This window comes from Eucyclogobius newberryi, unplaced genomic scaffold (genome assembly GCF_026437365.1).
Source record: "Eucyclogobius newberryi isolate DKJ021-1_F unplaced genomic scaffold, fEucNew1.0.hap1 SCAF_8, whole genome shotgun sequence".
NCBI classification, from domain to species: Eukaryota; Metazoa; Chordata; class Actinopteri; order Gobiiformes; family Gobiidae; genus Eucyclogobius; species Eucyclogobius newberryi.
In genome coordinates, this window is record NW_027316500.1 from 15,265,533 (window position 1) to 15,278,274 (window position 12,742).

General features: G+C 40.3%; 1 protein-coding gene across 15 annotated transcripts in view; it reads left to right on the forward strand.

Moving 5' to 3' along the window:
- Positions 1-308: 308 nt before the first annotated feature.
- The window catches only part of ptpn20 (protein tyrosine phosphatase non-receptor type 20), an 18,717-nt gene continuing 6,283 nt past the window's right edge, over positions 309-12,742 (forward strand). For all 15 annotated transcript variants that reach the window (XR_011925326.1, XR_011925327.1, XR_011925328.1 and 12 more), the window contains exons 1-34: positions 309-458; positions 590-753; positions 1,587-1,652; positions 1,734-1,913; positions 1,996-2,068; positions 2,425-2,505; positions 2,620-2,695; positions 2,787-2,940; positions 3,032-3,103; positions 3,178-3,352; positions 3,429-3,564; positions 3,628-3,766; positions 3,847-3,999; positions 4,082-4,267; positions 4,347-4,509; positions 4,597-4,861; positions 4,973-5,043; positions 5,178-5,255; positions 5,361-5,468; positions 5,705-5,821; positions 5,950-6,158; positions 6,564-6,665; positions 6,749-6,842; positions 7,104-7,189; positions 7,423-7,582; positions 8,499-8,710; positions 8,934-9,032; positions 9,104-9,561; positions 9,889-10,483; positions 10,993-11,163; positions 11,241-11,415; positions 11,494-11,704; positions 11,792-11,829; positions 11,992-12,078. Coding sequence is in view for 11 of the 15 variants with exons in the window: in XM_072436267.1 (XP_072292368.1) it covers positions 335-458; positions 590-753; positions 1,587-1,652; positions 1,734-1,913; positions 1,996-2,068; positions 2,425-2,505; positions 2,620-2,695; positions 2,787-2,940; positions 3,032-3,103; positions 3,178-3,352; positions 3,429-3,564; positions 3,628-3,766; positions 3,847-3,999; positions 4,082-4,267; positions 4,347-4,509; positions 4,597-4,861; positions 4,973-5,043; positions 5,178-5,255; positions 5,361-5,468; positions 5,705-5,821; positions 5,950-6,158; positions 6,564-6,665; positions 6,749-6,842; positions 7,104-7,189; positions 7,423-7,582; positions 8,499-8,710; positions 8,934-9,032; positions 9,104-9,561; positions 9,889-10,483; positions 10,993-11,163; positions 11,241-11,415; positions 11,494-11,704; positions 11,792-11,829; positions 11,992-12,078 (5,278 nt within the window). In the remaining 4 variants the exon portion in view is untranslated. The remainder of the gene's footprint in view (positions 459-589; positions 754-1,586; positions 1,653-1,733; positions 1,914-1,995; positions 2,069-2,424; positions 2,506-2,619; positions 2,696-2,786; positions 2,941-3,031; positions 3,104-3,177; positions 3,353-3,428; positions 3,565-3,627; positions 3,767-3,846; positions 4,000-4,081; positions 4,268-4,346; positions 4,510-4,596; positions 4,862-4,972; positions 5,044-5,177; positions 5,256-5,360; positions 5,469-5,704; positions 5,822-5,949; positions 6,159-6,563; positions 6,666-6,748; positions 6,843-7,103; positions 7,190-7,422; positions 7,583-8,498; positions 8,711-8,933; positions 9,033-9,103; positions 9,562-9,888; positions 10,484-10,992; positions 11,164-11,240; positions 11,416-11,493; positions 11,705-11,791; positions 11,830-11,991; positions 12,079-12,742) is intronic.

Below are 12,742 nucleotides of genomic sequence, written 5' to 3' on the forward strand. Positions count from 1 at the left end.
GTTGACACAGGTGACGTTAAAGCCTATTACAAAGTGGGAGGGTCTGAGAAACCAAGATGCAGTAACCCTAATTATAACCTAAGAGTCTGTGGAAAATACGGTACATTTCGTGGAAAGTTCAGAGAATTAACTCTGGCAACATAGCACTGTTGATTTCAATGAATATAACTTTAATTGAACTGAAAGGAATACAGGAATACTGAAATGAATGTAAATGCTTATAGACATATGCTATTTTGACCTACAGTACAGTGGTTGATTTGAATTTTTGTGTAATATCTTTCCCTCTTCCACGTTATAGAACATATTGGCACAGATTGGAAATGTGTACAGGATGAGCAGCACATTTGTGACATTAGCTGAAGTACTAGAGGTTCGAGGGGGCCCTCTGCTGGAGGAGGAGGTCTGGTCCCTTTTGCTGGCTACTGCAGAGTCTTTAGTGGATGTCGCTTATAAAGGTATGTGAACTTATAAGTATGTTTGATATTTGTATTTTTTTAAAAAACACTATGGTCAAGGCAAGAGTGGCAGTCATTTACACAGCTTTAATTAGTGGGACTTTACTAGGAAATTGTTCTTTATTTTGCAGGTCAAAACAACATGTGTTACATTGTAAGCCCCACTTCTCTGCTGCTGTCGGCCTCTGGTACCTTAGCCTTTAAGAACTGTGGCGTCTCAGATGAAGTGTCCACCTTCACTGCTCCAGAAATGCTCCAGGGTCGAGCGGGTGCCACCAAACCTGCCACAGAAAGGGTCAGTGCTCACATCTGAATACTGGTTCAAATGCAAATATAAATTTAAGTTAATTTAGCTTTTTCCGGGCTAAGAAAAGTACAGTACTAAATGTATTGAATCTTTATTTAATTTAATTGCTACAGCATTTTAGTTGAAGGAATTGTGCATGTGTGCCACCTAGTGGCTGAAGGAGGATATATTCAAATTATTGCTTTTAATATTATAACTGTGGGGGCTTTTTTCTACTTTTAATTTATTCCATATTGTCAATCATGTGACAAAATGGAGCTATCAATTTGGACATGTCCAACATCCTTTGGGCGCTGTAACCCTGTATATTAATTGCTAAATCAAACATTCTTGGAAGAATCATTATATCTACACAAAACCTACAAATAAAAAAAATAAGATTCAATAGAAGAAAATTAGACGTTGTACATGCATTCCATCTGGACCTTTTAACTTCATAAGAAGTGATATTGGCTTCAGCTTTGAAATAGTAATGAAGGTGAGATTTTACCCTGTCCATAGCCTTTTACCACGGATATGACAGATTTACAGAGATCAAAACTACAGTGGACAGCCACTTTTTTTTTATAGGCCAAAGGGTTCAGAAACAGATTCAATATTAATTCTGTCATGCATTTTATGGAAAATCTGCCAGAATCTGTATGCTAATACGATGAAAGTCACAGTAAAACAGTGTCAGTGTAATCCCTCATTCATCACAGTAAAAAAGATTTGTGTTTTATTTGTAGAATGAGGAACAACCTGCCCTTGGTTTAAGTTGTGGCTGAGAAGTGTTAATCTAATGTATCATATCCTGATCTCAACCTCTGTATTGTCCACAGATGCTGGTGTACTCACTCGGCATGACCCTCTACTGGTCAGTTGATTTTCACCTGCCTCAAAATCAGGTAAGACAAAAGCAAATACAGTTTTTGTAAGTGACATATTACTACTTAGTATTGAACTGTAATTGTCATTGCCTCATTTAGCCAGTCCAGTTGAGTGACCACTTAAACAGCCTGCTCCTCAGCATGTGTGAGGACGTGTCCCATCGCAGGATTAATCTAAACTCTGTCCTGGAAGCATGTGAATCTCAGCATAAAACCTCCATCTTGCCATCCCCCACCAAAGTGATCAGACAGCTGGTGGAGGAGGTCTTTCATGATTCGGTGAGTTTTAAAAAACAGTAACTCCTCCACAGGTGCCTACACTAGTCTCTATCAAACAATGACAGAAGTGTGCTCTCTGCAGGACAATGGCTCTCTGACAGACAGTAATGTTCCTCTGAGCGGCCGCAGTCAAATGATTAGAGAGAGACTTCATGGTGAGTTGTCCCTTTTTCAGTTGAATACAGAGCACTCAAATGATTATGGCATATAGCAGTTGTGGCAGATTTTAATCATTAGCAGTATATATTGTTTAGATGTGATTACACAAACAGTAATAACAAAGAGGTAAAAGAAAGTACCGTTGCTGTTCGTTTGATTCAAGACAATGTGCAAGTCAACAGGATTAAGATCTTAGCCTAAAGCAAGTTGGGGATTAAGGTGGTGCCAGAGCCAATAGGCTGAGCCTGTGCACTCTAAGCTAAATAGTCTGACAGAGTGTTCAAAATTGAAACATCTCAGTCTTTATGAAGCACAAAAGAGCAGCAGAAGCTAATGCTGTCCTGTTTCACAGGAAAGCGAGGGGCTTTTGCCGACTTTAATGACAGCTCTGCTGAAGGGAGAAGATACTCAACAGACTCAGACTCAAAGTCAAGTAAGAATATGATGGATATATAGCAAAAAAATTTTGCATTGCGTAGAATATTTAATAAATAATGATAGTAGTCCTTGTCTCAAAAATAGTGTCTCAAAAGTATTTTTATCTTAGGCAGTTTACCACAAAGACCTTGGAGAAAAAGACCAAGAAGTTCTCCAGCTCCTCTGTACCACTCTTCACTAGACAGGTATGTGCAGGTCACATTTTTACTTTATACTTAAAGGCGTAGCAGGACAATTTCTTTGTAAATTTGAAACTGTTACTCGCCTGTGTTGCAGACTGCACCGTGGAGTTCTGCGCAGGGAGAGTAACAGCAGCTGGATCGGAAGGAGTCCACATCACGACATCTCGCCCAAGACTTCAGGACGGTCCCACAGTCCCTCCATCACCTTCAGTGAGTCCTCGCTCAGCCTTAGCCAAAGGAAAAACAAGGTATATACAAGATCATCATAATATGCAATAATCATTTAACATCTATGTGAGTAGCTTTTATCTCATGTATGATTTTGTTTTTTATCACTAGTCCTTAGGTCCTGAGTTTATCAGAATGTCCGATGAGCAACAAGTTGTTCTAGAGCTTCCAGGATCGATCGTGGTAATTCTACCTTACATTTTTTGGTATATAACACGTTTCTTGATTTATTCAGTGCATGTGTTTGTGTGTGACAGTCGAAAAAAGGCCGTTCCTGTTCCTCTCAGAGAGAAGTGAGTGTGGTGCTTCCCAGTGGACATTATGTGGTAGTTCGCTGTGACATCAAATCCAAATCCAGAGATGTGTTTGACATGGTCGTGGCCCATGCAAATTTAGTGGAGCATTTCTACTTTGGTCTTGCATTCATAGATGGTAAGTCTAGATGTATTTTGTGTGTGTGATGCACCAAACTACAGAGATACAAGTATATAAATATATATTCCTGCAGATGATGAATACTTCTTTTTGGACCATGAAACTAAAATCTCCAAAGTTGCTCCGGATAGTTGGAAAAAAGGGCAGATTTCTTCTTTTTTGGTCTTTTTAAGAGTCAAGTTTTTTGTTGATGACATCAGCTTTATTTTGTAAGTACATCTACACATAATATTATAATTTTATGTATTTCTAAAATATTGTCTGTTTTTCAGGCACAAACTGACACGTCACCAATATTACTTGCAGCTGCGGAAAGACATTTTGGAGGACAGAGTTTATTGTAATGAGGAAACAGGCCTTTTCCTGGCAGCTCTGGCTTTGCAAGCAGAGTTTGGGGATTACATGCCAGAGGTAGAAAACACAGACAGTACTTGCATAAACTAACTAGATTGGATTAAATATCAGTGCTTGGTTTGTGCTTGTGATTCCAGTTGTATGGAAGGAATTATTACCAACCTGAACATTACGTGTCCAAGAGAATGCTAGAAAAGCTGGCTCTGCCCAGTGTCAGGGAAGAGCTGCCAAGACTTCATGCAAGTCATGCTCAGATGCTGCCAGAGGAGGCTGAAACTGAATATCTTAAGGTAGACAGAAAAGTACTGTGAGCAAATGTAAAATATTCACAGATTTCATTTTATTTTAATGTACTGATACTTATTTCCCCAGATTTGCCAGCAGCTCCCAGAGTACGGTGTCATGTTTCACCGAGTGGGCAGAGAAAAGCGGCCTGTGGTGGGCGAGTTGGTTTTAGGCGTCTGTGCAAAAGGGATTATTGTGTATGAGATGAAAAACCACCTTCGTATTGTTGCCAGACGTTTCCTTTGGAGGGAGACAGACTCAATATCTACTGGGGTAATGAAGTACTCAATTCCAGTCAAAATTAACATGACATTTTAAAACAAATATGTGACATTTTGTGTGTGTTTTTTAGCGCCGTAAACTCATTATTGAATGCGGAGGACCTAGTGGTAAAAAACATGGCTTTGTGACTGAGAGCTCTAAAATAGCACAGTACCTTCTTAACCTCTGCTCCGCTCAACATAAGTTTACCAGTGAGATGACATCAAGGCAGCTTAACCACAGCCTAATTCCAGGTACAGTAATTGTATACTGCCATAGAGTAATTAATCAAAATATACCAAGATACAAATTAGAAATCTGATAATTGTCTTTTTATTTAGATGAGAATGTGGATAAGTATATGTCAATATACCAAGCTCGCAACTTAAGACTGAAGCAGATATCATGCTCTGAGGGCATGTTGAACCATGTGGGATTGACTCCTGGCCAAGCAGACTCTCTGTCCAAGTCCTGCGACAACATCACTGCCAAACTGGAGGCTAGACTCCGACAGCAAAGAGAGATGAGGCGAGAGCTGTGCCGCGAGCTGAACAAAGAACAGGTCGAGCTTGGAAACGCCAGCGATGTCAAAGAGAGAACATGGAGGTACTTTTTAACAATATGAATGTATTCAACCGAATCTATCAATAAACTATATGGTGCTAAATACATACTGCACATATCAGAGGGACATGTACAATTATGTTTTTGTTGTAGCATTACTGAACCCAGACGGATGTCAAATGTTTCTCTGCAGAAGCAAGACTCAGAGGCCTCGTCAATACGAGGTAAATTATTCACTATAGTCTCATTATTGTCTAGGTTTAAGTGCAGATTTTGCCCCTCTTGTCTTTTAGTTAGTTTCATTATATTTTAAATTAAAGTTGAAACAAACTTCCATTGTTTCGTATTCTCTGTACAGTTGACACGCCCACCAGAAGCACACCAGAAAGGGAGATAGTGTGTGTGGCCCTGAAAAAGGATCCCAAACTTGGCTTTGGTGAGTTTTTTAGCTTTAATTGCAGTGAACGTGGTGCAATATTAATGAGTAGAGTGGAGACGTTAAATTGTTTCACATTGTTTCACCTCTGTGGTCCTGTTTCAGGCTTTGTGATTGTTGGAGAGGATAATACAGGTAAACTTGACCTCGGGATCTTCATCGCTTCTATTGTGCCTGATGGACCTGCGGACAAAGATGGGCGGATAAAACCAGGTAACTAATAACAACGAAGGAAAATAAAAAACACAACTTCCCATAGTATAAAATGCAATAAGAATTACATAATAACAACTAAAAATATCTACAATTTAATAACAGAGAATACTATTAATTTGCTGTGTGAATTCTTTATTTGTTTCTCAAAAGTTTTTTTATCTATTGCTGTTCTTTCCTGAAAATTATAATTAATCATTATAATAATACTGAACATATTTTGTTTCTTATCACAGGTGGCCGTCTAATCTCCTTGAACAAAATCAGTCTTGAAGGGGTAACGTTCAGCGAGGCAGCGGCCATCTTACAAAACAGTCCCGATGAGGTTGAGCTTATTGTCTCTCAGCCAAAACGTGAGTTCTTTGGTTTCCCTTTGAGCGAGTTCACAGAGCCAGATATGTGTTAATAAATCCTTGTCAAGCTATTGCTATGTATAGTAATGATGTAATGTCCTGTATTCCCTTCTGCGGTGCTTCAACAGAAACCCTCAAGGACAGGGCAAGCTCACTGAGTCAGAGCAGCCTTGGTCTGGCTTTGGAGAGGAGCTTCGGCTCCCAAACCACACTGAGCGGGACAGAGTACCGTCCTGCTGTGGAGGAGCTGGAGGAGGCCATGACCCTCGCCAACATGGCAACACCAAAGCACAGCAAAAGGCTGCACATTCCTGTTGTGCGCATCCATGACCCCCAGGTCAGAGCGTTTCCATACAAGTCAGTACATTCACTTAGAGGGCAAAGGTCAAGATAGACAGCATGCATCTGTTGTCAATATGTGCCACATTTGAAAATGTGCGTAATAATTAGATTACGCACATTTTCAAATGTGGCACATATTGACAACAGATAGATAATAATTAGATTGCCCTGCGACAAGTTGGCCACTGTCCAAGGTGTGCCCCGCCTAAGGCCCGAAGTCACTGGGATAGGCTCCAGTCACCCGCGACCCCAAAAAGGGAACAAGCGGTAGAAAATGGATGGATGGATGGTAATAATTAGATAATATGTTGATTTTCATAGCCAGTAAATACTAAATACTAAGAATATTCAATATATGTACATGTATTTCATCTTTATTATCCATGTCTATTTCTTTCAGGACATGTGTTCACGTTCTCCATCAATAATTAGTTTAAAAGGTGGTGAGAAGTTTGTAGTTGAGCTGAAGAAAGCCAATGGAAGCCTCGGTATAAGTGTGGCAGTGAGTATATTCCATGTACTCTGTGCTACAGAAAATATCATACAGCCTTTTTGAAATGTACAGTGACTGTCTTTCTGTCAAAGGGAGGGGTAAACACCAATGTACGTTATGGAGGCATCTACATCAAGACTCTGGTCCTAGGAGGAGCTGCAGAAAGAGATGCCCGCATTCAAATAGGTCAATTTATCTCATCCGTTGTATATGTGTGTTGTAGTGTGCTCTTCGTTTCTTTTATCTAATTGATCTATAACTTGTTACTCCAAGAACTTTAAATCACTGAAGTAATATCGTATGACGCTTTGTCTCTTTGGTTAATGCCTCAGTGAGCAGAAGTGATTTTTATTTCTATTGACACTCCCATCATCGCTGACAGACACAAAGTGGTTTCTGTATTGATGTTGCTAATGAAGATGCAATCTGTTTTTGTGAATGTGACAGGTGACAGACTGCTGGAGGTTGACGGGTCGAACCTGAGGGGCGTGACTCACCAACAGGCCGTTGAATGCCTAAAGAGAACTGGAGAGGTGAATGCACAATTAATTATATCATTATGTGGCACTCTAACCCTGTAATTTATGAGTGAGGTTGTTGTTTTGATATACAGTACAACGTTAATTAACATTTAAGTCTAGTAATTCTTTCTGGGAGCTGCCAAAATGTGTGTTTTCATTTGTAGTGATTAGTTGACTTAAGCATATAGGTTTACAGATATTAAGGAATGTGACATCTTGGAATGATGTTTCTTGATTCACTGTAGGTGGTGAGCCTGCTGTTAGAGCGAGAGCCCACAATAGTCCTGGAGCCTAAACCGGACCCACCCTGCCCCCCCTCAGTACAGACACAGCCCCCCAGGACCAACGTCTCCAAGGAAACGACCTTGAGCGGACGAGCTAAGGACTACAGCTTTGTGACTGATGGTGAGGGGAAACAGCAAGGGACACATATGCTAGCAGTAACATCAGACAGTGTTAGAAGCGCACACACAGAGCAGAGAAGCCCAGAGGAGCCTGAGTCATCTGACAGCTACATTGTGCTTGCTGTCAGACACATCCAGAGCTGACGCTGCCTCTGTCCCCCGAAACCACATGCCTAAAAGCTCCAAGCTGCGGTTTATTGCCCCTAAAGGAACACACTGCCACCTCGACAAGAAGCCTTTTTGTATGATTCAAATCACAATGTACTTTTGGTATTGTACCTGTCACTAACAAAATATATTAACATCCAAATGCCCTACATGGTTGTTATTCAAAACATAAGACGTTAAGATTATGTATAAGTGCTCCTAAACCTGGCCTGAGCAATTTTAGAAACATTTTAGAAACATAAATACGTCCAGAAGCATTAGGATGTGAAATTTCAACTAGGGTTGCACGATATTGTAAATTATTGCAGAAATGATGACTGTTTTTTTTATATACTTTTTGACACAATCATTTCAGTTCTATTAAAACAAATATGTTCATGCCTTAATGTATTAGTCTAACCCAGACAAAGTCAACCATAATTTATAAGAAATAAGGAATCAAGAATAAAAATCTCCCTTTTTCAAGGTTTTCATTATAAAAACAGTACATTTCTGTCAGATGAATACCTTTGTGTTATTGCAGTATATCTAGTTTATTGTGATATTGATTGTGCCAATATTGTGATACAGAAACAGTTGCGATATACCGTGCATCCCGAACTAAAATAAGAACTGAAGATGAATTCATGACTATCTGAACATGTTTGTTGTTTGCTGAGAGCATTATGTTACTTTAATAATTGCAGCCTTTGCTATTTTGATTGTGATACATTTTGCTTCCCTAACTTTGTTCTTCTTTGGGCTTGTAGACAACATTCATGAAGTTGTTCTGAAAAAGAGTCTGACTGGCCTGGGCTTCAGCTTCTACATCACACAGTTGAGCTCTGTGTCGGACAGAGGCAGTCTCGTCCGCATAAAGCGCCTGTTCCCCGGGCAGCCAGCTCTCGAGAGCGGCCTGCTGCATGCAGGAGATGTCATCCTGTCTGTCAACAATGAGCCTGTCAAGGACCTTTCCTACCAAGTAAGCATTATGTGTTTTATTTCATTGATTTACATTTTATTTGCAAGACCCACATTAGATCACTGACCTTGGAGACATCTCTTGTTCATAATCCTTTTATCAGGTCAATAAACATTATTAGTAACAATTAGATTTTTTACACACAGGTAATTTGTAAGCTAATAAACAGATATTAATTATTTCACAATTAATCATTATTATTATTATTGTTGTTTTGTCTTAGAGAGTGTTGTTTCTGCTCCGTGGTGCACCGTCTGAAGTCCACCTGCTTATTTGTAGACCTGGTTCTGGGGCACTGCGCGATGTAGATGACAATACATTGGTAAGAGATAGAAATACAAATTTTTTCTATACACAGCACTATTTTTTATAGCCTTTCTGCGTCCTTTGCAGAGTCCTGCCCCCACACGTGAGACTCGGTCACGCTCTCTGGATATCCGCCTGGGAGAGGACTATAGCCAGCTCTTGAAATTTCAGTTTGATGCCAACATTTCTTTACTCACACAGTCCAACTCTAAAGAAGAGGATAAATCACACAACCAGTTGGAGAAGAACCCGACACTAGGGTTACAAGACAATGTGACTGTGCCGCCACCACCTCGATCGCCCCCCAACTGTCCTACCTCACCCCCTTCTCCGATCACTCCCCCGTCACCTCTCTCACCTCCCTCACCAGCATCACCAGTGGATAATGAAGCCACACCAACAATAGGCCCATCAGACCAACACCAAGAAGAGCCAACGAAAGAGTGCAATGTGACAGTGATAAAGAGAGATGTGAGAAAGACAGGATCTCATGTTACGATCATGGATGTTTGTCCTAAGAGCACTTCTGACTCTGTATACACCAGGTAACTCGCCCTTAGTGTCGTTCAACATGTACATTCAATTGAACTTGTTAATCTGTATGGCAGCCAATTTTTGTGCATGGGAAACTCATGTTGGCTTGACAGCTTGTTGTGGTACAGTACTTGTGCTGGTTCCTTGATGTGGAGAAGTTTAAGTGTACAATTGAGGGGTAAAAGTGCCATATAAATTGAGATCATTAACGTTAGTGTAACAGCCAATAGTTGACAGGGGGCTACAATATTTCATCATTGTGGGTTTTATTAGCTACTGACAACCAGCGAAATTAAACTATTGAAATATAACTTTCATGTCATGTTGTGTTTTTGCAGTGGAATCAGAGAGGACGCAGACGGGAGTGTGACATACTGTCTAGTGGGAAACGGCCTGACAATAATGGCAGATGAGGAGTATTTGACCATCAGCTCTACCCTGGAGCCTCACCACAGACTTGGCTCCAGTATGCCTCTTTACCCAGCCCCAAACTCCTCACCACAAAGCTCAGAAAACCCAGACTCTACACATCAAAGCATGCACAACCCCAGCACGGTTTCTCATATGCCTGGGATAACCATGTCACCACTGAGCCTTTTATCTGACACACCAACCACATGCTCTCTGTCCCACCCAGCGCGGGCGCTTACAACACAACCTCCCAAAGCCAAACACCATCCGGTTCAACAAGGACTACTTCCAAGTCACCATAAGGGCTCACGAAAAAGCAGCAGACCAGTTGTACCTCCGCCTCGGCCTCCTCCTCCATCTGTTACTCCCATCACAGCTCAGGTCATCCCAATAGTCCCACCCAGCACCAGTCCCCCGCTGCCCCCCCTGCCCCCGGCAATCCAGAGAGAGGAGCTGGAGAAAAGAAAAAAGGAGTATGACGATGATGACTACGATGAGGAGGAAGAAGAGAGTCGAAGAAAGGTAAATCTTTGTCTGAAGTTATATAGTTTGGCAGTTAAACTGTTACAAGTGTTATGGATTGTTGAGGCATAGGCAAATATGTGAATCAAAACCTTCTAAATTCCAGAATGGAGGTAAATGTAAAATGGAACGCAATGTGATTTCAATGGAGAAATTGGGATTAACCTCAGAATGTCATGAAATAAAAGAATAAAGGTGGTTTGATATCAGATAGAGCCCAGTTTGAAGACGTTTACAGTTCTATTTTACATGATTAGTTTAATTTAATAGGAGATTATGACAGACATTTTTGTAATTTGATTAGACAAATACAGAAATGTTGATCATAAAATAGTTTTTCATTTTATCTACAGATATATCACATACTTAACCATGAATTATACTGTTTGTAAAGCTCAAATAGATAAGCAAATACACATTCATACAGTGGAAATGTTTAATCTTGCTTATTTTTTGTTATAAATGCTTTTGGCTAGTCAGCGTTATCTACAATGTGTGCTTTTTTTTAGGGAGTAATTAAAGAGTTTGAACTCTCGGTGATCCTGACAAAATCAAGGAATGGTAGCTTTGGATTCACAATCACACGAAGCAAACTGGACAACTGCTACTACATACAAGAAATACTGGACAACCCCGCCAAGGCTGATGGACGCCTCAGAGCAGGAGACCGTCTAGTCATGGTATAAAATTCAAATTAGAATCGACTAATGCTTCTCTGTTTCAATAACTATATCTAACTTATATTGGGTCTCCATAGGTAAATGGGCACGATGTGACCAGTGTATCGGATGAATTTGCGATGTCAATACTCAGATCTTCTCCAAGACGTCTCAGTATGACCATTGGGAGAGCAGTGACAAACCTGGTAGCTCCACCTCCATGTGACAGCCTGCCAGACATAGTTCTGTATAAAACCCCTTCAGGACAGCTAGGTAGGAACACATATATTATTATTATTATTTTACACATGACAAATGACAATCCGCTCCATTTTAATCTGTCTATTGCAGGAATAAAGCTGACTGGAGGCATCGGTAGTAAATGGCAGGGAATCTATTGTCTTGAGGTAGTGCCAGGCTCACCAGCGAGTGAAGAGGGCAGTGTCCAACCCAACGATAAGATCCTCTATATCTGCGGCAAATGCACACTGGGAATGACACTGGAAGATGCAGTGAAAGCCTGTGAGAACGCTCCACGTAAAGTGAAACTGAAAATTATTAGGTGTGTGCTTTATAACTGGTTTAAGCATCTGCACCATGCACTTGGAATTAAAATAAAATATTCTCTTTTTTTTTTTTTTTTTTTAAGAGATGAGCAACCTGTGACTTCTAGGGCTAAATGGAATGGTGAGAGACAAGTTTTTTATGATACATTCAGCTTTAGCACAACACAGTTTGAGATGATGTGCACTGATGACTATTCCAAGGAGACCAGATACGTTCATAATCCATGTTCAATCATTATCTAAAGTATCTTAACTGTACATTCTGTGGTTATTGATTTTCTAGGTATATTTGACTGGAAAAAAGACAAAAAGTTCTTTGCTCGATTTGAAGACCTTGCCTCTCCGGAGAAAGAGGCTCCTCAAGAAGAAGGTAAGAACTTTGTCATTCACTTCTGTTACTCCAGAGTTTTATATGAGGTCACAATAACACATTTTGAAGAGTGATATAGTGCTACAGAAAAATGCTATGATAAGCAATAATATTGGAACTACTCCCACTACTACACAGTAACTCTAAACCAGGAGAATCCCAGGAAAACCTGAGCTGAAATCGATAAATGGAATGAAACACTTAAGTTCTTATTTAGGATTTATAAATTGTCATAGAAGTAGAAGCATTTGTTTGAGCCTCTATAGCTTAAAATATATGAAAAATTACCCACTTGTACCACGTGATAACATGATAAATATTGTTGAAATTATCATTTATTGAATGACATAATACAGTACGAATTATCGGGACAGGTCTAATATGAGGTCATGTTAAAGTGGTTGTGTTGATACAAATGTAGTAGCGCTGATGAACACATCCTTGGCTATTACTGCAGGATTAATAATTACCAAGGCCCGACCTCCACTGGTGTATTAGACTGCGAGGTGTAGGTCCCACAGCCACAGACAGCTGGGAGTGAGGGCAGGTAGTTCACTGTCTCTATGACAGAGCTTTTAGCAGTGACTCTGCAAAGACCAGTTTATCTGAGATAGAAAGAGGGCTTCTGTTCTGCGTCTGGTACATCAAGAGGGAGGTCAGTGTT